General features: G+C 44.3%; 1 protein-coding gene across 1 annotated transcript in view; it reads right to left on the minus strand.

Annotated features, from left to right (window-relative positions):
* Nucleotides 1-232: 232 nt before the first annotated feature.
* LOC144828070 (adhesion G protein-coupled receptor E1-like) overlaps nucleotides 233-27891 on the minus strand; it is a 230359-nt gene continuing 202700 nt past the window's right edge. The window contains exons 8-11 of the mRNA XM_078686206.1: nucleotides 24699-24790; nucleotides 20759-20927; nucleotides 15545-15653; nucleotides 233-1648 (exon numbers count right to left, since the gene is read on the minus strand). Coding sequence (XP_078542332.1) covers nucleotides 1596-1648; nucleotides 15545-15653; nucleotides 20759-20927; nucleotides 24699-24790 — 423 coding nt within the window. The 3' untranslated portion in view covers nucleotides 233-1595. The remainder of the gene's footprint in view (nucleotides 1649-15544; nucleotides 15654-20758; nucleotides 20928-24698; nucleotides 24791-27891) is intronic.

The following is a 27891-nucleotide window of genomic DNA, read 5'->3' on the forward strand; positions in this document are numbered from 1 at the left end:
TAGAAAAATTAAATTTTATAGTAAGTTCCATCAATGCACTCTTGATGTGTAAAGTGCATTCCCATCAGGACAAAAACAAGGGATGGTTTGACCATTCATGTTCTCTGGCAATCCAGTGCCTGAAGGTAGCCCTACATAGTTCCCCTCGGGATAAGGAATTCATTAAATCCCTTTGCACAGATTACTAACAGGCAATTGCCCTGAGGAAAATGTCTCTCCAGGAAGAGGCATGGACTAGGTTGTCTTTAGCGGCTGAATCGAATGATAGCAAACTATTTTGGGATATGGTAAATGCCCCGTTTCTAAAAAATGATGACACTTCATGCGAAGCATGGGTGGAGCATTTAGCCAGCATCTTCCAACATAGGCATAAGGAGGGTGGAGTAGAGGCTCATGTGACGATCATAATCAGAAACCCCTCCCATTAGATATCTCAGTTGAAGAGGTGATCCTAGCTCTGCATGCAAGTGCTGGGGGTAGGGCTCGACGCGCGGATGGGGTACCGGTAGATGTTTTTAAAACTGTTATAGATCTATGGGGACCCATCTTGGCCAGGGTGCATCAATGCTCCGATACATGTATGATTTCATCGTCATGGGATACCTATATTGTGGTGCCAGTGTTTAAGAAAGGTAATTGGTCTAAATTTATGCTCTTCTATAGTTTTTTCCCAAAAAATCGACGGTACTATCTCAAACCCATCTTTGCTGCACCTAGTATTAGATACTATAATGTGGCCTTGGAGTGTCTGCTACTTTTAAATGACCCTCCAGTGTGATTTAAATTTGCTACTTTTATTTTGAATTTAAGGAAGAATATTAGGTATAAGATTTTATTAGCTGCAGATCTATCAAACAATGTATTATTTTCGATTGTGGAACTTATGTATTAACTGGAACTATGCATTTTATTTTATGCCATATCTTGATGTTTTATCACATTTATGCACTTTCATGGCTGTAAACTAGCAGAATAAAGTTGAATTGATGATGATGATGATCATGACTACATGAACATGAAAGATGTGTCAGGTTAGAAAAAAACTGTCATGGAATAATATTTGTTATACATAACACAGTAAATACATTCATCACAACAAATGGGGGTAAACGTGAGGAACCTCCTTCATCAGGGGAGGTGCAGGCACAATTGATAAAGGTATTAAATAAAGTGTGAAACTACAATTGGGGTCTCGTTAAAAGGAAAGAGCAAAGGCAATGTTGGAGAGCAAAACCACTTTGCTGAAGCCGGTGAGATATGAGAAAACTGAATGTGAATGACAGTCCTAAAGAATATATACTGACATTGAAATTGTAAAACAACCTGAGACCAAGAGCATTTACTGATAATTAAATACGTTGCAAACTCCCTGAGAAAGTACGAAATCGGGTTAGGGAAAAGTGAAAATCTGACTCTCAAAATACAATTTAAGCCAGCTGTTTAAACCTATCAATAATTGCTTGCAGAAATTAAATGTAGTTAGCTCTTCTTAGCTATTTCACCGTGTTACATTTGGATTGTATTGGTGCTGTCACAGGCATAAGAATTTAACAGTCTTTCATATCAGTTGTTCAGTTCCATTCGATAGTATTGCTTCAAGTGGTATTTTGAGTGACGACGGAATGTTCTGTTATGAGTGTGTTTCCATCTGAAAAAAGAAAGAATTAGTTAAATGCTGCAAGTGTATTCTTTATCTTCATTGTGAAGATAGGAACTTGTTTTACCACATTCCCAAATAATGGTCAGTGTCCTTCTGTGCATCTCCACACTTAAGGTGTCATTATGGTGCAGTGGAAGTTGCTAGAGTGCGGAAATTAGGGCCATAAGTATCAAGCAGAATTGCATTAGCAAACGCCGATATTCGCAGATATTCGGCGTTTGCGATCGCAGTTTTGCCAAATAGTATGTATGATGCAAATCTGCGTGGAAAATAAGGAATCGCAAAATTTGCGATTCCTTACTTTGCAATTGCATTTAAGGAATCACAAATTTTGTGATTCCTTAAATGCAATGTAAGAAGCACCAAAAAAGTGCAAATTGGCCTTAAGGAATCGCAAATTACCACCAACTTCAAGTTGGTGGTAATTTGCGATTTCTTTGAAAAATGCACTTTTTTGCATTTTTCAAAGTGCAATGTGACGCACATACATGCCCTTAGGGCATGTATGTGTGCCACATGTGCACCCATGCTTATTTCAGGGGTGCAACAGGGTGTCCTGTTGACACCCTTGCACCCTTGAAATTGCATTCTCAATTTGTGATTCGCTAATTGCTAATCGCAAATTGAGAATGTCTTCCCATTCATTCCTATAGGCCTCTAGGCCTCTGGGCCGATAGGATGAATGGGGAGGTATTCCTTAATTGCGAAATTTGAGATTCGCAATTAAGGAATATGTAGGATTCGCAAAAGTTAGTGCAAATCCTACATACATAGCATTTTGCAATTCTCAAATAGCGATTCGCAAAAAATCGCTATTTGAGAATCGCAAAATGACTTTTTGATACATATGGCCCTTAATCTCTAGAGAACAGAAACCGCCAAAGCAATACTCAAAAGGATCTTAGGACACCTCAAAGTACACCAACAACTCCTTCCTGTGTGGGAATGTGCTGGCATTCATGTTGTGGGAACAAAGCCGTTTGAAACAAGACAAACAGAATCCACAGCCACCTCTGATATCACTCTCACGACTTTATGAGAAGCTATCTAGTCAAGTACATTTCGGCCCTCAAGGAGAATGCATGCCAAAATTTAAAGTAGGGTGTGGCAATAGTCAGGCGTGTGTATTGGCACCATTACTTTTCTCACTTTATATTAATGGGGTGGATAGCCATCTTAAGTCAATGCAAACCAATGCCTCTAAGGCTGCAGGGTTTCCAATACCCATGCTGGTTTATGCAGACAACGCTGAACTCCTAGCTAGAACACCGGTGGGTCTGCAGAAACTAATGAAGGCATTTGGTGAATATATGGCTTCCGAGAAAATGGCTAGTAACAAAACCAAAATATTCACCATGATCTGCAACCAAACACGGAAACTTTGCAGAACCTTTTTTATTGATAGTACCCCAAATGTCTCGTGTACCAGAGCCAAAATGGGCGAGGTCTCCCAGGGGATTTTTAAGTTTGCTACAAAACTGGGTAGCCGACCCGTTTAAAAAATCGTAGCTATATACAAAGCTAAGGGCGTGACAATGGCAACTTATGGGGCTGGACTCTGGGACTACGCCAATGGCCATTCTCTGCAAATTGAGGAAAAACAATTTCTAAAACGACTTCTATGTTTGCCACCATGTGCAGCAAACACCATAATGAGATTGAGATTGATTTACAATTTTTAGAAGATCTCCTTCTGGTGAGACCCTTGTTATTATGGACATCTTTCCTTTCATGTAAACGTTATTCGACAGTTAAGTCATAAAAGCACAAGCATTATAAAAAAACATCGTAAATCAATATATCAATATACCACTCAATCTTAAAACATCCATAATAGATCATATCATATAAATAGTTAAGATGTGATTAAATTACTGTAATACTGTCGAATACATTGTTAAAATTAATCACTTTAAAAATCATTCTTACCACATTTCAATGATTCTTGTTGCAAATGACCAGCATGGTACTAGAGAATAGAGCAGGGGGTCTACTACTAGCTAACTGGAAGCATCTTTGATCGTATAGACCATGCCCAACTCAAATATTTGGCCATGGCTATGGCTATGGGTGGAGTGGGATCTGTACATAAAATTCGCAGAGCCTCAACATGTCTTCTAATGCCCATTAAATTACATATAGGTTTTATCCACACACGACGTGGTGCAGCATATAATGGGCAGAAGAACAGTAAGTGACTGCTGATCAGAACAACTGGGGCATTTGTCATTAGTAGCTCCAGCCCATTTACCAGTGAAAGACCTAGTTGGCAGGGTGCCCACCCTGAGCTGAAAATACAGTTTTCGATCGTGCGGCTTCTCAATAAAATCCCAATATTTCTCTAAGTCAGGCCAGGACTAATATTCTAAAAAACGTCCTGTCAGATGTATGGAAAGTCCTTTAGAGCATGCTGATGAAAGGACCATTTCCCAGTATCTTTCTTTCAAGATCCTTTTTGAAGGAAAGTCAGCATTGGAGGGATCTTCCCATTATTCAATCATAACCAGACTCACTAGTAGCGATCTAGTCTCCTTCAACCATTTAATTTTGTGGAAGGTGTCTACATCAATTATATCCTTGAGGCTCTGAGCATAAAGTGATAATTCCTCTGTGCACCAAGGGCGAAGCTTCGCCAAGTCAACATTATAGATATCACTTTGGGCCAAAGATTCAACCAGTTTTACTAGAAGAACAATTCTTCACTGTTTAACCTTGGATAACACTTTAAATATAACTTGGCTATTATACATCAACTCTCTTCTTGGTAAATTGTTCAATCTGTCAGAGGCTGGACAAACGCCAGTTAGATGAGGGGAAAAATCACCAGTAATATTCTATAAGTCCTCGAATAAGGAAGAGGGGGCTGCTAACCATTACCTGACATATGTAAACATTATAAAAAACCCGTTTTGTGCTGACAAGGCTGAGAAGTGGTATTGTGCACCACATAGTTGCTTTTCCTCAAATGAGGTCCTGCCCCTCTGGAGCAGTTATGTGTCCCTGTGATGGTCATAGCAAACAAAGCACCTTGCACTTTCTGTTGGTCTATAAACTGTACCAGAATCTCAGGCTTCGTTATTTGAAACCTATCTTTGCTGACAAGAATATCCGAACCCATAAATCCGCACTGAACTTTTTTGTGTCACTAGGTGGCCCCTATGTGTGCTACAGTGTTTCTTTATTTATAATGAATGCTATCAAAATAAGGAAAGCAAATGACAACAGTTAATGGGTGGAGTACCATATATTCTATTGTTCTTCGATCTACAAGACGTTGATATATTTACATTACTGACTTGTACTATCGAATTGTAAGTTTAATTGTATATATTATTTTTAGACTTGTTTTAACCACACACTATTATACAATATTGCTATAATAGAATCGGGGCTGGATATTTTATTGTATTCACTGTGTTTTATGTACTACATAAACGGGAGATTTGGATGAAGGACTGTGGATTTTATAATTTGCATTTATACATTTATATGTATTTTAGCTATGTACTTTTATGGTTGTATCCTTCCTGCAACTGAATAAAGTTTTTCGAACTAAACTGATACCACTCTGTTATCACATGTAGAAACCTGCCAAACCTTTCTATCATAGACCCAGGTATGGAATAGAAGTACAAGTTTAGGGATGCTAAATGGGACATCTTGGACAAAGAGGTTGTAAATCACCATGAGCATCTAATGTGCCATCTCATGCTGCAGCAAACACCAAAAGGAAAGAAAAGCATGTTTGTTGACGGAGATATTGGCCAAAATGAATACTGAATCAACATGTCCACATTAAAAAAAGGTTCTAAACCTTAAAATTCGAGGTACTTAAGTGAGTTGCCAACCACAAGCACTAAAACATGGCATCTGGTGCTAGTTCTCCACCTCAGCTCTACCCCAAACTGTGGGAAGAACCAATTATGACCACTCGCAACATGTCGATAGTGGAAGACATAAAAAACAGAGGTCAGAAGAATCCAAGTTAACAGTCATGAGAGTCCTAATGGAAGTGCAGTGGTTGTTAAAAAGTTGACTTGGCTGAGAATCATCATTGTTGTGAAGAGTGGCTTATGTAATTTGTTACACATATTCACATTGATCCATGTATATTTCATAGGGGCTAACAACTCTCTAATGGTACTGCTGACATGTATTGATATTAGGCTGTAATAATCATCATACACTGTAAAATTGATGATGAAGGGGGCTTCGACCTCGGACCTGGGGATCTGGGTTCGAGTCTCGGTAACTATGCCAAAAACCTCCTGTGATTCTGGGCAAATCACGTAATCTCCCCGTGCCTAGAATGAAAGTGTGTGCTCATGTAACGTAACTGGAAAGTATGTAAAGCGCTCTGATACCTGATTCGGTTCGGGTCTAGTTCGCACTATATAAAACTCTGCAAAAAAAAAAATATATCGTCTGCCCAGCACCTTAAGCATATGTTACCACACTATTACTAATGTGGCTTCTCATCAGCATCATAACATTGTACTTTAGTACACAGCACACAACACACCAGTTCGGTATACACAGATCAACATCAGCACAGAGCATTTGCATATGAATAGTGTGTTTCATTTAACAGTTTCAGCACACTTGTTCCTGTCTACCTGAGTTCACCACATGTACCTGATTGAAGCCAGTTGACCCTAGGTTATCCAGAAATCCTGCTGTAGCATAGATGTTTGCTTTGCTGTCATTAGCTGCTCACTTACTCTCTGCAAAGCATCAATCACATAGCAGAGAATTTAGCTAAAGATTGACTGAGAAGTGCCTCGCACCAATCCTACTGCCTGCTGTGTGGTGCAGTTGGCCATGAATTCCAGTTCTTCTAGCATTTTCAGTAAGGGGTAAGAATGGCAGTGGATTCCTTTGTTGGGCTCCTTGGTATCCGTAATGGTGAAAATATATTTTGTCTGGTGCCCGAATTGAGTCTGTGTAACCTCTGGAGTTCAAGCTTGCTGCACCATTTGACGTCAATGAATGGGGGTCTGGTTTGCATCCTCATGCTGCATGGTTTTTGTTGCAGAACATGGATCTGGCATTGCCTTGTATAGTGGCCTAATGTGCTGCATCCTTTTCGCGGGACTATAGAATAAACGGTGAGCTGCTGCAAGCAACCTGTGATAGCTTTATCTGTCTCTGGCTGTTATGTAATCTGGCCCTGAGTGCAGGTGCGTGTGTGACATTTTACTAATTTCAGCTCAAACAGTTCACGTACTTCATTGTTTTGCAATATTGTGTTAGTCTTTCAATTTTTGTTGATTGCTTTACAACTTTTCTTTCATTCCCTACACTTTCATGGATTTTTACAACCTGATTTTAACTGGTGGTGTTTAAAGGTGGTATTTTTTACTAGTTTTTAATTACCTCGGGTACTTGTTATTGAGCGTTATTTACTACATGTGTTATTTATCACATGTGGAAAATAACGCATGTTTAAAATAGGTCATGCGTTATATAGTACATTTGTTGAATAGCGCACATAGACTACAGACGTGGTCTCAGGACTTCGCATTGAATCGCGTCTGGGCGCGAACCACGGTCAGAGCTACTCTTAGCGCGCACGCTCACGTGCGCGGACTGGTGAGGGGAGAGCGAGGCGAAGCGGAGCACGGGCGGTGTGCAGGTGGCTTCGGGCTTCGGTCTTCAGGTTGAGCACGGCGGCGGAAGTTGCAGCAGCGCGGTGTGTGTCAGAGGAGGTCGAGGGAGACAGCGACGACGGGGACGGCGGGGCCAAGTAAGTGGCTTGTGGGGTTTATGCAGGTTGTGCGGATTGTACTGGTGTACTGGTGTTAGTGCCGGTCCTGTGCTGGTGCTGTCTCGGTCACCTAAGGTCATCTAAGGTCCTGAGTCGATTAGGACTGCGGACGCCTTGAACAGCCGTGCTCACGGTCTGCCTGCCTGCACTTTCCCTGTTGCTGCTCTTGTCCTGCGCCAGTCCTTGTCCCGTTTTCCCGGGCTTGGTGTGGTGGCTAGAACCTTGAACCTTTTGGTCCGCTCCAGCCCTCGCCTTCGCTTGTCTCCTGCTTTGTCTTTGGTCATTGGTCACTGGTCCCTTGGTCCTTTGGTCTGGCCCTGGCTTTGACCTCACTTCCAACTGCCTCACTTGGTGCAAGTCACCAGCGAATCACTTGCCCAGGCTGCCACTCAGTCTTTACTACCCGTCGCAACTTGGTCCTTGGCCTGGCTCCTACAGCTCCTTAGCCCCTTAGCCCCTGCACCTGCAACGTGCTCTGCCTCCCTCTTCGGCCCCCCTTCCTTGTCAGCCTGCCTCTCAGGGTGCCCGCCCGCTTAGCTCTGGTTAGCCCTGGTTCTGCTCCCCTCGCCCCCACTGCCACCACCACCGGCCCCACCGCCAGACGAGACTTGGTCTGTGTTGGCTCACCCAGTACCCCCAGTACCCCGACCCCCCCCTCCTCCCACTTCCTCCCACTGTGCCTTCCCTTGGTTGGGCAGGTCTGGGAGTTGTGGGGGCCATACCTGGTGCGGGGGCCTGGGAGTCTGCCCTTGGTGCCAGGTCGGATAGGCTTTCGCAGGCGGTGAAAGGCAAGGGGTAGTGTTGGGACAAAGAGTGCGGGGGGTGCCTGCGCGCCATGCCCAACGTCAACTGTCTTTGTCGGCTAGGACAAGAAAAGATTTAGCGCCAAGCTGTTTCTTCACGTACACCCCTGACCCCCGAGGACAACTTGTTGGTACGGCTGTCAACTTCACACCGGACGACAGAGGACCCACCCGAACCAGTGCTATAATTCATTGACCCTGACCCAGACTCAGAAACAAGTTCCATATTATAACAGAAGGGATGAGATCTGGCAAAATAAGAAAAGCACCTGCCGCACTAAGTCGGAAAAAAATTTAAACGATCGACCACAGACGTGGAGGGTGCCCCAGTCAGCTCCATGAACCCGCCAACCCCCATGGTCACACCAAAGGATTGTAATTCCCAAGTTAACGGAGGGTAATTTAACAGCAATATGCACTCACCCTCCCATGCAACACTCCAGATCGCATTAAAAACCTCCTCTCTTTTGGACTATTTCAAAAAAGCACCCAGGAGAGTGAAGTACCCCGCATCCCCCTAAGCCTCTGAAAGAACCAAGCTCTGCGACCTCCAGCATCTAATTGAGCCAAGTGAGCACCCGTCTCTACTGCCTCAATCATCAATCAACAAATCTGTTCTAACACCGGATGTTTTTATTTTTGGATCATCAATTGATGACCAGAACACTGCCTCGGAGCGTTCTATGAGGGCAACTCAAAACCCCTCACCAACTCATCAATCCTCATCAAGTCAGCTTCTTCTCCCCCACGTCATCTGTAAGCAAGAGCCCTGTCCCAAACCACTGTTTTCCGAGAGTCTCATTCATAATTTTAGTACCCAATCACAGCTATCCTTGCAAGCAGAGAACCTTCCAATTGCGTTTCCACAAAACTCTCTTAATTTTTCCACAAATTCATACTCAAAAAGATGCAGTGTCCAACTTTGAAATAATCAGCTCCTGCTTACCACAGGGCTCAAGTCCTTCTGAGGGCAGTTCAGAGTCAATCGAACTTCAACCGCGACTATCTTTACCTCCAGCAGTGGTAACAGCTTTTCCAAAGTCTCCACAAAAAACTGACTTAAATGATCAATTGCTATCGGACTTGTCTTTCTTTTTTAAAAACCCTCAAACTACACCTAAGCCCAGATCATCACTTGACCTAAACCCGGATGACCGAACAACAACTAGTATTTGGCCTCAACTTCTCCAAACTTTTCAATCTACAGTCACTGCTTTAAAATATAATTCGGACAAACTGGACATATAGGTGGACCTACTGAACACCCTGGCCCTATTTACAGCAGGGATTGACAACAAGTTGGAAAAACTGAACAACCTAATAATAGGAGCGCAACCGTCATCCAAACTAGTCCAGTAAGTCTGTTGTTGCTCGCCCATCATCGACTCTCTCTCTTCGCTCCCAGTCTTTTTAACTACTGTAATCAACGAAGTTAAGCTGTTGAAAGGTGACCGAGCAACGGAATGCCCTGACAAGTTACTTCAGAAATCCCAATCGCCCAACCCGGAATTGATCGACCCCTTGACCACGTCCGCCACTGGCTCTTTGGTGATCGGGGATTTACGATCTACCTCAATCCGGACCATCCATCCCCAGGAATCCACCCAAGAACAAGGCCTGTCACCATCTGTGGCTTTCAAACCATGGTCGGTCATAAGTCCTCAGTCAGAGAGAGGGGATCCTCATCCTACCAGTAACAACGTGGTAGAATCTCCCGCCAAATCAGCTGCAGCTCCAGCTCTTAACTCTGAAGCATTTCCTGTCCCCTTGGCAGGCCACAGCAAGCGAGAACGTAAACGTCAACGTAAACAAAGAAACAAACTAAGACCAAATCCACCAGTGGATCCTCCCAAGCTATTCCCACTGTTTACAACTGCTGATAATAATAAGGTCACAAGCGTCTCATATCCACCACCTACTTCATCAGGTATTTGTCAAAGTCCCCTAATGGTCAAGCCAGACTCAAACGTCAGTCAACACATTTCTGTGCGGCATCTCGATCCAAGTGTTTCACCTGTGGAAACAGAGGCTCCCGACTTACAGTCCGGGATCGAAAAAATAAGGGGAATACCTAACGTCCCAACATCAATGAGGACGACAGACATGTCAGCTCAACAACAACTAGTCTCCCTTTCAAGTCTTCCTCACTCTGAAAAATCAAATACCAGTCCTATCCCTTCGAAAGTAATCTTCACCAATCTCTCAACGGCATCTAAGGAACCCCAGACATCTAGCCAAGGTTCCAGAGATCCACTACAACACCATCAGGGACCAGTCTTAGGCTTTCAAACTGATAATCCCATTCTGCCTAAATCTAGCCCGACTACTTATAGTGCAAAATGTGACCTTCAACACTTTAAAATACTCCTTGTTCCTGAATACATATCAAAAGGACAGCACGATAGACAGCACGATATCTTAAATAGATCAAACATAATTAAATTAGCAAACCGTGTCCCGGGTCTTGAGGTATTGACATCCGACGAGATAGAGTCCGTTGAATTTCTGCCACCAAGAGGATCTCAATCTTCTTAGCCTAAACTGATGACATTCAGATCTGACACATGGGCACGATTAATCTTAGCCCAAAGGACACCTTTCAGCAATGGGGTATCAAAATCCAGCCTTATTCTACCCCAGGCTACCCCATAGTGCTTTTACAGGCCCCAGTCACCCCAATAAGATCATCAGGTGTAAAAAACGGGCCGTATTCAATTCAAAAAAATGCCTTAGGCACGTCTCAACTGACTGAAAACCTATGGGCCAAAGCCCCCATCACTGAAAACCCCCCAGACTGGGGATGGCTTCCGGCCGCCCTGTCCCGAAAAGCATCAGACTGACCACTGGGAAACCACCATGTACTCCCAAACCGCAACAACTCGGCTCCATCAAGACCTCAAGCATCACCGCCTACAACTCTTTTAAATTCTGATCCGCAGCTGCCTTTCACACTGTGTTCATGGAACATTAGTGGTCTCCACCAGAAAACGACCAATCTGGAGTCGCACAATTTCACATTTGGGCACGAATTAATAGCCCTTCAAGAAACATGGGCTATTCGAAACTGCCCAGTGACGGGCTTCATGGAATATTGAAACCAGCAACTAGAGCCTGCACTTATGGCCACCCCAAAGGCGGTTTATCGATCTACTTCTCAAATAACTTAAAAGGCCCGATCGAGCAACTGAACTTTGAAGAGGACTGGTTACTTGGAGTAAAAATTAGTTCATGGAACAAACATAGATCGTTCCTTCTACTAAACCTCTACATCAACCCAAGTACATGTTCGAAAAAGGAGCATCTAACACGTTTGATTAAAATCGTGTGTGACCTGGCTATTGATTATCCCCACTCTGATTGCATGATCACCAAAGACTACAACACTAACCTCTTCTAGGGAAATCCTGCTGATTTTGAAGGGCTCTCTCCATTTACATCACTAGAAATAGAGGCACAGTCAAAACCACAAAATCAAGCATACTGTGGCCTAGGAGAGCTCTGTGTGTTGCAACTTTATAGTGCCGTTTTTTTGGTCATGAATGGGAGATCCTTTAAAGACACCCCACCAAAGTGGACCTGGACAAATGGTTGCAAACAATCCTATCTTGATTACACCATCTGTAACGCAGCCCTGTTTCAACACTTGGGCAATTACAGCACAAGTCGTCACCCTTAATGTGAAGCCAACCTATCACAATACTGCCTCATCAACATGTACAGGAACCCACACGGAAAATCTAAAACGACTTAGATGGAGCGACGACATTTCCACCAATGTAATGAAGGAATGTGTGATCTTTACAGCAGGTGGTCCTGATTTGGTGGCTCCCGCCACCGAAACATGGCCCACTTTTTGCTCCCATTTGATAAGCCTTTTTTCCGTCTAAACAGCACTTTCATAAGGCTCACATCGGCCCTCAGTTTTCGATCTCAAATCAAACTATGGCATTAAAGAAAATGAGAAACAAAGCACTGCCCACTTGCAGGAAATTCCCAGATAACACTGAGCTCCTGAATACGTACAAAACTGTCCAAAAGTCATTTAGGTTGGCTCAACAAAAAGACCAATGACTCCACCTGGATCAATTTTGGTGCCAATTACTATAGGGGAGTAAAAACCGCAACTCAAGAAAATTCTGGGCCTTAATCCATCGCCAAAACTCGGGTTCGCACACCTCTGGGAGCGCAAACATTTCAGAAGCCGACTGGGCTGCTTTCTTGACCAACCACTTTAGGGCTACAGAGGGAACGGCCTTCACTGACACAGGTGTTTCCTACACGACAAAGGCAAGTCAGACCAATAGATGGAGCACCTCCACTGAATCCTTGGAATCTTTGAGAGAAGATTTGTTGATACCTGAAGAAATGGTTACTAAAGTACTACAAAAAGCAAGATCTGATGGAGCACCCGGCCCGAATGGTCTACCACAAATCCTATTTAAAACAAACATAACCCTTTGGTCGGGATACCTAACCAATCTTTTTAACTGTGCACTAAGTAATTCAATCATCCCGGACTCCTGGTGAGGCGCGATAATCCATCCTATCTACAAGTCAGGGTCGCACGCCTCTCCAAACAACTATCGATTAATTGCTCTTTTAGACATTGAGGCAAAATACTATGCATGCATTCTTCTGGAGGAACTGAGAACTTGGGCAGAGCTGAACAACCTGATTCCAAAGAACCAGACAGGCTTCACTACAAATTCGGGCACCACGACTAACTTATTGACACTGTCTATAATCATCCAGAAAGCACTTATTACATCTAGGGCTGTTTTCAGCTGCTTTGTAGATTTCAAAGCCGCCTTTGACCGGGTCCCCAGGGCTGATTTATGGGTAAAGTTAAAGAAATGGGGGATCCCGGCCAAACCCCTGGACGACAGAACACAATTACATTCAGGCACATGGATACAAGTAAAGCTGGGGTCTGGCACACATCTCTCTCGGAAAATCATGACAACCAGAGGCGTCAAACAGGGATGTGTGCTGGCCCCTCTACTTTTTAACTTGTTTATAGCAGATTTACCAGCGACCCTAGAGGAAATAAACAGCCACCAACCCAAGATCGGTGGTGAGTCAATTAGCAATCATCTTTATGCAGATGACTTGGTTCTTTTTAGTCTCACCTGGGTAGGTCTGCAAAGGCTACTAAACAAATTGCACAGTTACACCACTATGAATTCCTTAGAGGTAAATCTAAAGAAAACCCAAGTGGTAATCTTTGGAAGAAAACGCTACCTGGGAGGTGGATGGCTATATAATAAGATGAACCTCATAATTGGAAAAACATACAAATATTTAGGGGTCAATTTTGACTCCAGGGGTTCCTTTGTTAAACAACGCAGTGAAATATCATTAAAAGCCATGAACCTTCAGGTGACTTTTTCCAAGCTCTCAAAAAAACTGTCCGGACCGAGCTTAACACCACTACTGGAAGTCATGAGAGCAAACATCGGGCCAACTTTGTTGTACGGCATTGAAATATTTAGGGGGAAATTAAATACTAACCTAAACCAACATGTGATCACAATCTACAAAAAAATCCTCCACATGCCTAAATCTGCTTCTGCAGCTCAGATTAGATTAGAACTGGGTCTACTAAACTACGAATTTTCGAATACTGGCTCTTATTTGAATCTGTGCCACAAACTAAGACAAGCAGAGCCAGGTACTCTGGAGTCATTACTTTGGTCTGACATTTCTCAGAAAAACCCAGGGGGGTCGAATGGCTGTTTTTTCAAGGACTCAGTTAACCAATTATCTGTGGGCGAACTATGGGATCTTAACCCTAGTAAGGCCGTTTTTAAAATCAGCATTACGAAACGCATTCGACTGTGGTCCCGAATTGCTGACAAAGCTCATTTTGCTAAACGCAAACATGCTTGGGCAATAATGAATTCCTATGGGCTGGCCACTCCTCTCCCCTATCTGTTTTGCACTTATCCCTTGTATTTAAAGCTTAGCTTCTTGGCTCTTAGATTGGGTGACTGGCAATTGTTAAAGGATTTACCTCACTGGCGTCGTACGTCAGAGGATGTAATGTGCAGGGGGTGTGGTAAGGCGGCTGAGACTTTAGAGCATGTGGTCTGTCTCTGTCCTGCAATTGCGCCACAGCGCAGACGAAAACTGAAAGTTGAGTGGAATAGGCTAGGAACCCGGACCTGCAGGCTGGCAGTAATTGCAGCTCTGAATCCAGAGAACACAGTTTTGAACATAGGCCTCACAACTCTCATACGCTACGCATACCGCAATATTTCTCAATAACCGGTAGTGCTGGTCAACGTTTTATTTTAATGGCATACAGTATACATTAAACCGCACTTTATCAAATGCTCCCAAAATTGGTTATACTTGACCGCACTCTTTCAGTCTGCTGCTAGTAGTGGACCATTTGATTGTATCCATCATCATAACATTGCTAATTGTTAAGTCCTCAAACTTCTTCTTTGCACAAATGCCATTGTTGTTACAGTTGCTGTGTATATTTTTGCCTATTTTAACACATATATGTTACTGAAGTCCGCTAATGCAATTTGGAAGTTTTTATGTACCCACTGTTTTTACGTTTTGCTATTTTTAACAATTTGTACTGTCGCTGGTATCTTCTGCCCTGTACTTTTATGGATATTTTATATCTAAATAAAGTTAATACTTATACTTATACTACAGACGTGGTATTTAGCATGTGTGCGAAATAACACATGCATTTTTTAACGCACAATCAAAAGATTTGTTGCACTATTTATCTCTACATGTAGTAATTACCATTAAGCCTAACACTCTTTCGAGGCCTAAGAGTTTGTATTGCAAAAGGGAGAATAATACGCACGTTTGTTCACAACACACCAGAATTCACATGTCTTGATAAATATTGAGAATTTTGCACCTGACGAATTTTAGCTGATTTATTGTGCTACAATCTATAAGGGGAAAACTGTGGGCGTGTGGTGTTTGTTGTCAAACTCCTAACTGCGATATATGCAGTAACAGGAGTTACCTCATATATAGGAAGTTACCGTGGTACTGGTAATAGGGGTCCTGGCATTTACCAGGTGCATTAAAAATGCACAACTGTTAATTCCAATACTTTCCGTAAAAATTGTGTCATCACTTATTGCAAATTATTGGGACACAGGTCATAATCACCTGGAAAAACACTTTTTCAAATGGTGAAAGAGATGCCCCTTAAAAACAGAAATCTAAGCACCTTTTTCTCCACATGTGTTATAATCAGGACCATCTATCCAATTCCAAGCATCGATGAATAGGTAAAACATTTTCAAACAGCCTCTTAACTAGTACTTAAAGTACCTTTAAGTGATTTCAAGGGCACAGCTGCAGTAGACATGGTACCGGAAGATTGTGATTCCCTCGTGGGCTTGTGCATCCGCCTAAACCACCTCAGGTACTCCTCTCTCACCTGAAAAGATAGAGGGAAGAAATGAGGATCAACATGGAAAAGTCAAAATAAAGGGCAGGGAGATCACTTCATATCAATTTTAAAGAGAGATCCAGAACATTCTAAGATCTTTTTTAAAAGAGAAACAGACATTTTATTGAAATTACAGATCTTGCCAGAATGGAAAGAAGTACTCAAACAGAAAGGGAGTGTGGATGATCACAGCAGAGGGAGGGAGGGAGGAAGGGATGTCCTCAAGGAGGTGGCATGTTGATGAAATGCCCAACCGACCCTTGACCTTGCCAGGTAGGTCGCTCCCCCCCCCGCTGCAGCTCCACTAGCGCTCTTGCCGTTCTGTGTTCTGTGCCCACTGAACATTGTTTTTCACTCCCCCTTATTGTGTTCCTTTTGCCTTGTGTAACCTTTTGCCCTGTGTAACCCTGCTGTGCCCTGTGTAACCATTTTGCCGTCCCTCCGTGCCCATTCCCCAATCCCCGCAGTTCCCTCCGCTACTGCCCCTGCGGCCCCACCCCGGCGCCCATTCGCTGCCCCCTGCCACCCGCCTCCCAGCTGCTCCTCCCTCCCACCTCCCCTTATAATGGCGGCCGCGCCACTGGCACGCCTAAGGCAAGCCCGTCTGCGCCTGGACCACGCTCACCGCCAGAACCTCTGGATCCCTGCAAATGCCACGACACCTGACTCCACTGCGACGCCAGCACCCTCCACGCACTCAACGTCGGCCAAAACCACACCTGCTTCCAGGCAGCCCCGAAACGGACCCACGGACCATTTTCTCCTGCCGCACCTGCAGCTTCACCTGCGACAGAACCACCAAACCCCCAAGGACTGGACCCAACCACCTCCGCTGCATACCCCTTAATACCCGCTCTCCACGCAAACACGCCGTTGAGCTTTGGGATCTGCTCGACACCTCCGCCCCAGACGTGGCCTTCCTGACCGAGACCTGGTGGAACGACTGCTCGGCGCTCGACATCGCCATAGCGATCCCGGACAGCTACAAGATCACCCGCAGGGATCGCGCCAACGGAATCGGAGGATGAATAGCCATCGTCCACAAGTCCACCCTCAAGGTCGCCACCCATGCAGACGACACCCTCAACACCGCCGAACACCTGCACTTCCGGATCCACACCGACCCCAACACCACCCTCAGAGGAACACTCATCTACAGACCCCCCGGACCCCGGGCTCAGTTCGGCGACTCCACCGCCGACCTCGCACCCACGCACATGCCCCCACACACTACATCCTCTTCGGGGACCTGAACTTTCACCTCGAGAACAACAACGATGCCAACTCCGCCACCCTGATCGACAACTTCACCAACCTCGGCCTCAAACAACTTGTCACCGCACCCACCCATGCTGCCGGCCACACGCTGGACCCCATCTTCTCCACAGGCCCCAACCTTGCCTTCGACCACACCACTGAACTCCAGTGGACCGACCACCGCTGCATCCATTTCACCTTCAAGAAACCAACCACTTACCACCGCACCCAACAGCTGCCTCGCCCCTGCTTGCTGGAGCAAAGTCACAGAAGACCAGCTGATCACCACCCTTGCCCAGAACCCACCCACCGACCCCACCAACCCAGACGCCGCAGCCCGCAACCTCAGATAGTGGATCGACGACTGCGCCAACACCCTCGCCCCGCTCAAGAAACCCCCAAACAGCCACGCCAGCAAGAGAGCCACCTGGTTCACAGACGAGCTCCAGACTTCCAAACGTGCATGCCGGAAACTGGAGAAGATATGGCTCCACGAACGTACACCGGACAACCACGCAGCCCACGAGCATGCCACCCGCAGACATCACCACCTCATCAGATTAACCAAGAGATCCTCCTTCAAAGACCGTTTGGATAACAACGCACACGACAGCAAAGAGCTCTTCAGCATCGTTAAGGAACTCTCCAACCCCAGCGCCAACGTCAACGGCATCCCGCCCTCACAAGAACTGTGCGACTCACTAGCCATCTTCTTCCACCGCAAGATTGCTGACATCCACGACAGTTTCAACACCACGACCGCCCCGACTACGCCAGACTCCACCCCCCCTATGAACACCACCAGCGCCACCCGCCTGACCTCCTGGTCCATTGTCAATGACGACGAGACGCGCAAGGTCATGAACTCCATCGACTCAGGATCTCCGTCAGACCCATGCCCACACCACGTATTCAACAAAGCAGACACAGCCATCGCACCCCAACTACGGTAGGTCATCAACATCTCCTTCGAAACAGCGTCATTCCCGGAAAGCTGGAAGCACGCCGAAATCAACGCCCTCCTCAAGAAGCCCAAAGCAGACCGCAAGGCCCTCAAGAACTTCCGGCCCATCTCCCTGCTCCCGTTCCCAGCAAAGGTCATCGAGAAAATCGTCAACTTGCAATTGGCCCGCCACCTGGAAGACAACAACATCTTGGACCCATCCCAGTCCGGATTCAGACGTAACCACAGCACCGAGACAGCCCTCATCGCTGCCACAGACGACATCAGGCGCCAACTAGACAACGGCGAAACATCAGCCCTCATCATCCTGGACCTGTCAGCCGCCTTCGACATGGCCTGCCATAGCACCCTAAAGACACGCCTCCTAGAAGCCGGGATTCAAGAGAAGGCCCTTGACTGGACCACGTCCTTCCTCTCCGGCAGAACTCAAAGTGTCGTCCTCCCACCATTCCGATCCGAAGCCACCAACATCAACTGCGGCGTCCCCCAGGGCTCATCCCTCAGCCTTACGCTGTTCAATGTCTACATGGCCCCCTTTGCACAAGTGGCCCGCCATCACGACCTCAACATCATCTCCTACGCCGAAGACACCCAGCTCATCCTCTCCCTCACCAAGGACCCACACACCGCCAAAACCAACCTCCACGAGGGAATGAAAGCCGTCGCCGACTGGATGAGGAGCAGCCATCTGAAGCGGAACTCGGACAAGACGGAGGTCCTCATCCTCGGACCCACCCCCTCAGCCTGGGATGACTCCTGGTGGCCGACCACACTGGGAACAGCACCAACACCCACTGACCATGCACGCAACGTAGAATTCATCCTCGACTCCTCCCTCTCCATGTCTAAACAGATCGACGCGTCTCCTCCTCCTGCTACAACACCCTCTGCATGCTCTGCAGGATCTACAAGTGGATCCCGACCGAAACAAGAAGAACGGTGACACAGGCCCTCGTTAGCAGCAGACTGGACTATGGCAACGCACTCTCCGCAGGAATCCCAGCCACACACCTACGCCGACTACAATGCATCCTAAACACCTCCGCCCGACTGATCGTCAACATCCCCCGCCGCAGCCACATCACCCCCCACCTGAGAGACCTACACTGGCTCCCCGTCAACTAGAGGATCACCTTCAAGCTCCTCACCCACGCACACAAAGCACTCCACAACGCCGGACCAGCCTACCTGAACAGCAGACTCCGCTTCCTCACCCCCACCCGCCAGCTCCACTCCGCCCGCCTTGCCCTCGCCACTGTCCCCCGCATCCAACGAAAGACCTTCGGCAGCAGATCCTTCTCCTACCTCGCCGCCAAGACCTGGAACACCCTCCCTACCCACATACGGAAGACCCAAGACCTACTCGTCTTCAGAAGACTCCTCAAGACCTGGCCCTAGCAGTAGCGGCACCTCCCTCCCCTCAGCGCCTTGAGACCCTCACGGGTAATTAGCGTGCTTTACAAGTTCTCTGATTGATTGATTGATTGATTGCAGTGACATGCAAATAATGTTTTCATTGAGATTTTAATGGAGCCCCAAGGTTGTAGTTCCACTGACTGTTAAGAGATACACTCACAGCGTTTACATGGAAATGAAGGCCTGGAGTCAGCCTCAGTTCAAGATTTTTTGGTGGCCCAGTCAAAACCAGGGTGTTCCCCTTTCTCTAGCAACAAGACCATATTTTACTAATTTGTTGTCATCTGGCACCCTTGTGTGGCCTCTCTTTTTGTGGTGTCATTTGGTGTCTGTTTAAAGTAGCCTTAATGAATCACTTAGCCTGACTACATTTCCTATGTCAGCTAAAAGCTACCTTCACTGAGATCAAATATTGCAGTGCTGATTTCACCTACAGATAACAGACGAGCTCATTAAATCGTGTTAGGCCTGTGCTTAATTTACATAAATCGAGGAATTTTGTGTTACGCTTGTTACCCAACATTCCTGAAATAATACTGCTGCTCCGGCCCTTTGCAATATTACGTGCAATTCACAGCAAATATTTACTGTACAAAGTACAAGTCACTGTAAACATTTACAGTGAAAGGCACGAGCACAATAGAATGTTTAAATGCACCCTCACAAAAATTGACACATTTTGTGGTAAAATATAGTGCAAAGATTTGCATTTTGTGCAATTTCGCATAATTTCGACAAAATTTCACGTAATTACACAAAAACAGATTTTGCACACCCCTACTGAAAATACATACATGGATATATAGCATAGATTTTCTGGAAACATTTTTTTTTGCCAATCTACTTTTAACGTAATGTTACCCATTTCAAAGAGGGCTATGAGATATCAATAGGGTGATTTCCACACTTATGTTCTGATCACTAGTAGTGTAGTAATTCAACATCAATCATGTCTCCATATTACATACTGACTGAAGCGTCAGAGAGATGAAGACACTTAGAATCGAATTTCAAAAGTTAGGCACCCACTTAAGTTGGTTTTCTGCTCAAATAGTTGTTTTTATTGCTAGCTGGCTCTGACACCAGGCAATGCAACATCAGAAAATAGTCTGTAAAACAATATCACAGTACAATAGAGGAACACTTATTTTATGTGTGATTATGTCACATGCTGTTGTAAGAAAAATTATCTACTACAAGGGCTTAGGTAGGTACCTCAACTTTCATATTTTATAAAAAAAAATATCAGACGGAGAGAAAGGAGTAATTATGTTAGGTGAAAGAAACCCACAACAAAAAGAACTGACAATGTAAGAAAAGATAGGGTGACATGAGAAAAGAATATTTAAAGATGGCGGTCAGGATGAGATAAAATAACAAACTAGGAAGAAATCATGAAGCGAAAATTTAAATAATTAGATAGGCACTTTTCCAAATATTTCTGAGGAAAGCTTACCTGGCGGTTTAGGATACAGTGAACCAACAGGATGAAGGCTCCCTGGAAGCTGTTGATGATGGTGAATAAGTATGCCATGATCTGAGCGGCGCTCCCAAACTGAAACAGGCCTATTATCCATGTACAGCCCAAAACGAGGAGCTGAGCGCCGGCTTTAAAGGTCACAAGCCTAAAATACAAAACATCCAGGCTGTCAAATGGGGGATATTATGTCTGGACGAGAGAATGGAGTGTGTGTGCAAACAAAGGGCATTATTGATGAAAAGTGTTGCATCGCTGGGGTGAAACAGCTATGCAACACTTTTCAGTGCGCCATCCTTGCGATACCATGGATGCGCAGTATTTACTGTAAGGTGCTGCATGTCGCAAGGATTTACCGATACGTCAGGAATACGGACGTATCTGTTAGCACAAAAAATGCCGCAATGCTTGAGTGTGTCTGGAAACAGACGCAACTCCAGCAATGTTGCATTTCACAAGGGGCAAGCTCCATGTGAAAAGGCCGGCGTTAACCCCTCATGCCTGCTTCAAGCAAGTATAAGTATTTGACACAGTGACGCCGTAGAAGCGACGCAGAGAAATCTCATAGATTTCACTGCTCCCCTTCTATGGGGTTTTTCTGCAACGGAACGCCCACTCTGCATACATTATACATGTTGCAGGTATAATGTAGCACAGGGGTTTACAAAGTGACACATCTGCCTAGATGCATCACTTTGTAAATATGGAGCAGTGTGGCACATTTTTTACACCACCACAGTGTCACAAAAAGTGATGAAACAGGGGCGTTAGGGCCTTATAAATGAGGCACACCGTTTCTAGATGTATCATCAAGGCTCAATATATTCTGTATCCGATACATGGGAACTCTACTTAGCCTAATATACAATGTATTACAATCGCTCAACTAATAACCAATCAAGTCAGTGACAGCCGTAATACTGTCATTTATAATCAGACAATGTAAGATTTTTCCAAGCAACTGGAGCTGATGTAAGCAAAAAGAAAGTGAGCGCTGAATTTTGGGGAATAAGTGAAAGCTTTTTCTCTCAACATCAAATAACGGAATAAGAATACCTTTAAAAACATTTTCCCAATTATTTGTGCTCCCAACTTGATGTGCCTCGTTCACTTTTCCACTTTGTATCCGCATTGGCCATGCCTTATGCAGACCAGACCTAGGAATCTATTGCTCAGGAGGATCCATCAAAATAAATTGGGCCTTCCAATACAGGAAAGGATTGGACCCTGTGGTGGAGCGGCTGCCTCTTTTTGTTGACTGCCAACAGAGCCAGAAGTGGTTTTAACGTAGGTGGCTTGGCCAATGGTCAATCAGTGGTTCTCCCACTTTTAAATGAAAGTCAGGATTCACGAATTTAGTGGGACAGGAACATTTCTGACTTACAGCTGTTCTCTCACCCTGATGAACCCGACATGTCACACTAAGCAAAGAGGGCGGCAGAGCCAATACCAAGGAGCCAAAAAGTGATCTGTCCAAAATCTACGTACATTATCTTAATTGAAAAATGAAGGCCCATCATTGTAATTTTTGTCATGCACCGCAATGCAGCAAGCTATCTTCTTGCGCTGTGTGCAGTAAAATGGCAGGAATTAACTGTATTTAACATTATACAGTGCATTTCTGCCCTTTTCTTAGTGCTTGTTCACCTTTGGCTATCTAGCGCCAATAGAGACACCTCGGCATCATGCTGCAAGGGTGCCTGTGTTGTAGGCAGGATTCTTTTTGTTAAGGAATGGCCACCGTCCTGCACAAAAACAAATCTGAGAGGCATTTACCTCTTTCTATATTTGCTGCAGAATGCAGCACATGTAAAAAGAGGAACAAACAAGGAGAGATAAATATATTTCTCCTTGTTACTCCTCATTTGAGGACGTGTAGCATGTTGATGCATTCCCAGGTCTACCACTAATAGTAAACCTGGGAATGTGCCAAAATCCATGGGTGGATGCGTGGGAACGCCCATGCTCTACCCATTGAACACAATTCCCTGGAGCAGATTAATGCAAGGCAGCTGCTTTGCATTACTCTAGCTTTATCAAGCCATACAGGGCCACACAAGGTGGCCTTGCTTGGGTTGATAAATTTCACTTAGGTTTCTTGTCACCCTTGCACCCCCTTGCATGGTGCAAGGACAATGCAAAACCTTAATAAATCAGCTTCTAAATCGCTTTAGAGTTTAGATGAAAAAAACAGCTCAACCAAGGTATAAATCTTATTTATACAAGTGTTGCATAAACTGAGTCTTTGGCTCAGCTTTACAAGGTTTGTTTTCACACCATCAGGTGACTAGAGTGTACTTAGTTCAATGCACCAACGCCTGAATGTGGAAGACAGGTTGTTGAAGTCCTGCAGAACCCCACCCAATACATAATTGAAGTGGTGTCCATGCTTTGGGGTTACTAAAAGGGAGCAGTGGTAATCCAAATGATTGTTCATTAATGATTTACACACTCAAGAGCACTAGAAACAGAATATGCATTTCAACATGTTTATTTTAAAATTGTTATTTTAAAATGGCAGAATCGAGTGCACATAATATTGGTAATTCACAAAAGATAAAAATCAGCAAGGCTTTTCAATAACAGTGAAAAGAGGAACACATGTAAAATCACAATTTATAGCTTTTAACCCCCTCATTGTGCTATCACCAAGTGCTATGCTGGTTCTAGCATATGAATAAATAATAAGCCAGAGTTTCAGAGGTGGTAAGCATACCTGGACAACATGATTTGTTGTCTGTTTGAAATAGCTTGACAGCTATTTAGAGCACAAGGGCAAGCAGATTGTGTCTCTGCAAGAACACAATCCAGGCACCAGTTAGTGAAGGCAGAAACTTCGCAGAGCCTCACAGAGACTTGCTGTAGGCTTCAAAATACAATCTGGTGTTGTGCCCATCAAGATCTGCGATCTGTGTCTGTGACTTGGGTGAAGTTTCTCTCCTGACAAGTGGTCAGTGGCAGTCATTTTAGACTATATTTTATCTAAGATGGAATTTCCAACATCACCATAGGAATGTCTGGTACAAACAATAAGCATCAAGATGCTTGTCTAAAATGGATTCATGTGAACAAATAAGGTAAAGTACAACAATTTAAACTACATTATTTTGGCTATTGCTCTTATTTGATCTTGAAAAAGGCACCTTTCCCAGACTGATGCTGCACTGGGGGGGGGTTGTCTATGTCATTAATGGGAGTATAAGACACATTTAGAGGTCAAAGGGATGTGGCATATTTTCAGCTTCTCGAGAAGATACAGGCTACCTTGTTTTAGACCTAGTAAGTTAAAGACTGCCATTTTCTAGAGAGGCCTCCGACAAACTGGAGTATTGAATTGCACAGTAAAATATACAAAAAAGTGATGGATGGAATGCTTGGATTATTCTCAGCCACAGGTAAGTTTTCAGGCCACATTCAAGTCCATCATTATTTTCCACACCATGCCATCTCAATTTGGACTTAGCCAGAACTGTCAGGCCAGGCCCTCCGTGATCCAGAACAGAAGCAACCCAGGAACGTTTTTGCCCTAGCTAGCGCTCATCAGCCAGGTATAGTTCGGTTCCAGTGACACTCCTGATAGAAGAGTAAATTGTACATGTGAATTAGCATATATTTTACAGTAGTCTTTTCATTATCCTCTGAGAGCATAGTTGGGTGGTGACATGGTGTATACTGGACACACTGAACTCATTTGTAACGCCACTGGAGGAGCCAAGACACTGTAGCTACACAGCTCAAAAGGGTTAATACTGGAAAGCAAAGTACATTTATTGATATCTGTACTATTCAAGATGATGGTTTAAGAATCATAAGTTCTTTACCGAATACATCTCCTGAAGAATGATTGTGACGGATACAAAACATGCACAAACTCTAGAAAGTCACCCAAACATATACTTCTGAGCTATTGATACAATACCTGGTGTCTTTGATAGTTGACACATTTGCATTGACAGATGAGAGCTTCTTTGTCAACATAACTAAAGTTGTGACAAATAGAGAAGAGTTAATCTAAGATAAAGAAAAAAGAAAAACAATTAGGTTTTTAGTATTACATTTCTAATAGTGATGCATATGGCAGACTGACATATCTCTATGCCTAAGATGTGTCGGACTGATTTTACCCTTTATTTGTCTATGTGAGTGTGTTTGAGGAGTTGGAGAGGAGCCACATGTAGGTTGCTATCTACCTCTCCTACTAAAACACTATTAACCCAGGGAGAGGTATTGTTTGGGTGTGGTAAATACGTCCATTCAGAGAATTCGCTAGAAATTACACCTGGAATTGTGGTTATTCACAACCAACTTGTGCCTGCATTGGATTTTAGCAGGTATTTTTTTGATCTGTAAATTTCAGCATGTTTGCCCTCCCAAAATTTACAGAGGGAAAAATACAGCAGGTGTGTTAACAACATCAATACTTATAATTGCAATATGTGCAGTAAGATGGGTTACTGCACATATCAGAATTTCTTGGCCATTTATAAATAGGGCTTTAGACCCCAAAGCAATACAGCATTTTACAAATATGGAATATATTTTAAATAAATGCATTTGTGTGTGATCTGTATAACTTTTTGGGGGGAGGAGGGGCTGCCTATACCAATGTGGGAAAGCGGCTTGTTGGCTGAGGGGGGGCATTCTACTCAAGCATCAGCCACAATCCTTGTAAGAGTGAACCAAAACAATTCACCAAATTAACCTGTGCTAAACCCTCTGGTAGCTTGGCGCCAACGCAGTCAGGCTTAATTTAGAGGTGATGTGTAAAAAATGTATGCAGCCACCACTTAAACAGTAACACAGTTACAGCACAACAAATCACAAACTAGTTAAAAAAAATAGAGTAGATTTTAACAAATTATTTGACACCAAAACAACAAAAGCTCAGTCAGTAGAACTGGATGCATGATTTTTTTTAAAGTTTAAAGTGGAAAATAGTGCCTACAAGATCAAATCGATAACCACGTATATCTAGTCACACGAGACCAGGGCAAAGTCGAAAGTTATAGTCGACAGAGATGGAGCAAGGGTTGGATCCATGAAGTGGATTGGGGATGGTTTCCACTTACCTTTGGACTTCAAAGAAATTTTCAAGAAAATGTCTGAGAAGGTAAGGTTCAGAGAGGCAAGGCAGCCGGCGGTGTCTGAGGAGGAGGAGGAGGCCTCATTGTCGGGGAGCTGCTGGACGAGGTTGCGGTGAAGATTTCTTAGTTTGCACTTAGTCTCTTTTTTGGAAGCCAAAGATCTCCAGTTAATATTAATGTTAATGTTAATGATATTTGTAGAGCGCACTGTTGCCCAAGGGCGTCCTGGCGCTATAAGTGATGGTCCCCTATAAGCACAGGTGGAGATACCTAGAACTTTATGCATTAAACAACCAGGTTTTTAGGGCTTTTCTGAAGACGAACAGCTCCGTTGTATCTCTAAGAGGGATTGGAAGGGCATTCCATGCCTTGGCCGCGCCCACAAAGAAACTTCTACCACCCCAATTGGCTTTCTTTGCCAATGGAATCTGAATCAATTTGGCTCCCGAGGAACGCAGAGACCTAGACGGGCCATACCACTTTGTATTTTGGATCAGGTGTTTTGGACCCATACAATGTAGTGCTTTGTGGGTTATGCACAGGGCCTTGAACAGCACTTGTTTCCTAACTGGCAGCCAGTGCAGCTTTTTAATTTCTGCCGAGATAGATTTGTATTTTGACGTGCCCGATAGCAATCTGGCAGCTGCATTTTGTAAGAGATGCAGTTTTCTAAGGAGACCTTCCTGTACGTTGACATATAGGCCATTACAATAGTCCAGCCTAGACATCGCTAAGGCTGTGACCACCGTTTTCTGACTTGCTTTTGGGAGATAATCCAGTATTTTATTGCATGATTTTAGGATGTAAGAAGTTGTAGCAACAACTGAGTTGATTTGATCTTTATGGGTTAGTTTATTGTCAATAATGAACCCTAAATTTCTCACTTTCCTCACTGGTGTTGGAAGAGGGCCCAGAGAATCTGGCCACCAATCTGGAGTCCAAAGTTGAGGATTATTTCCAAAGAGGATCACCTCCGTTTTAGCCGAATTAAGCTTTAAACAATTTTTGGCCATCCAGCCACCTACAGCTGTCATACAGTCATGAAAGCGCCACCCTGGCTGCTGAGTTTCCTTAGGAAGTACGGAGACCACTATCTGAGTATCGTCAGCATATGAGGTCAGTTTGAGTCCAAAGGAGCCAATAAGGGGAGCGAGCTGGGAAACATAAACATTAACAAGCATTTGCAATGCAATAGGTCTCGCATTATAAAAGTTTGAGCTATTGGCATTGCTAATAATAATGCAACACCAATAACTCAAACATTCAGTAATGCCAGACCTATTGCATTGCAAATGCTTGGTTTGTCTTAAAATGGAAGATGGATTTAATGAATTTGCGATTTGTGTAAAACTGAACTTGTAGCCTATGTAGGGTTTATGGAATGTATGCCATTTTTATGTGTGATATGTCTATCTTAAAATTAATAAAGAAGTTTAAACAAAAATAAACAAAGTCACAATCCAAGGCAGCACACAATGTTGTAACCGCAAAGGATTTCCAGGAATATGAGTAATGAGAGACACCACTTTATCCCTCTCTTTTCTCTGAACAAAAAGGAAGGATTCTTCTGCTATTTCCATGGTACTCGTGAATAGCCCATTTCGTACTGTTGTTTTACACATGCATTCTGGTACTTGTGGACCTGTGTTAACAATGGGAGGCAAATTCAAAACCAATAATAATATTATGTACTGATACTGGAAATAATGCCCCTGAGATCTCTGCACACACACGAAGGCAGGTCCTCGAATGGTGCACACCCTTGGATGTACACACTGAAAGGCGGAAGCACCAACAGCACTGTGATATGTGATTTTAAATGACATTCTGGGTCACCACTACCATTATTTCTTAGCACTGCAATGTGATTGAACACAGCTCATCACAGCCACACAGGGCCATCTTTAGGGCAGTGCGACCGGTGCGGCCGCACAGGGTGCTGACCTTGGGTGTTTAGCAATAACTTATGACTGGAGAGATGAGGGGCACTTTTGCCTCGAGGTAGTGAGGGAATCCAAACAGGAAGTC

The sequence above is a fragment of the Lissotriton helveticus genome, chromosome 4_1, assembly GCF_964261635.1.
Source record: "Lissotriton helveticus chromosome 4_1, aLisHel1.1, whole genome shotgun sequence".
Classification (NCBI taxonomy): Eukaryota; Metazoa; Chordata; class Amphibia; order Caudata; family Salamandridae; genus Lissotriton; species Lissotriton helveticus.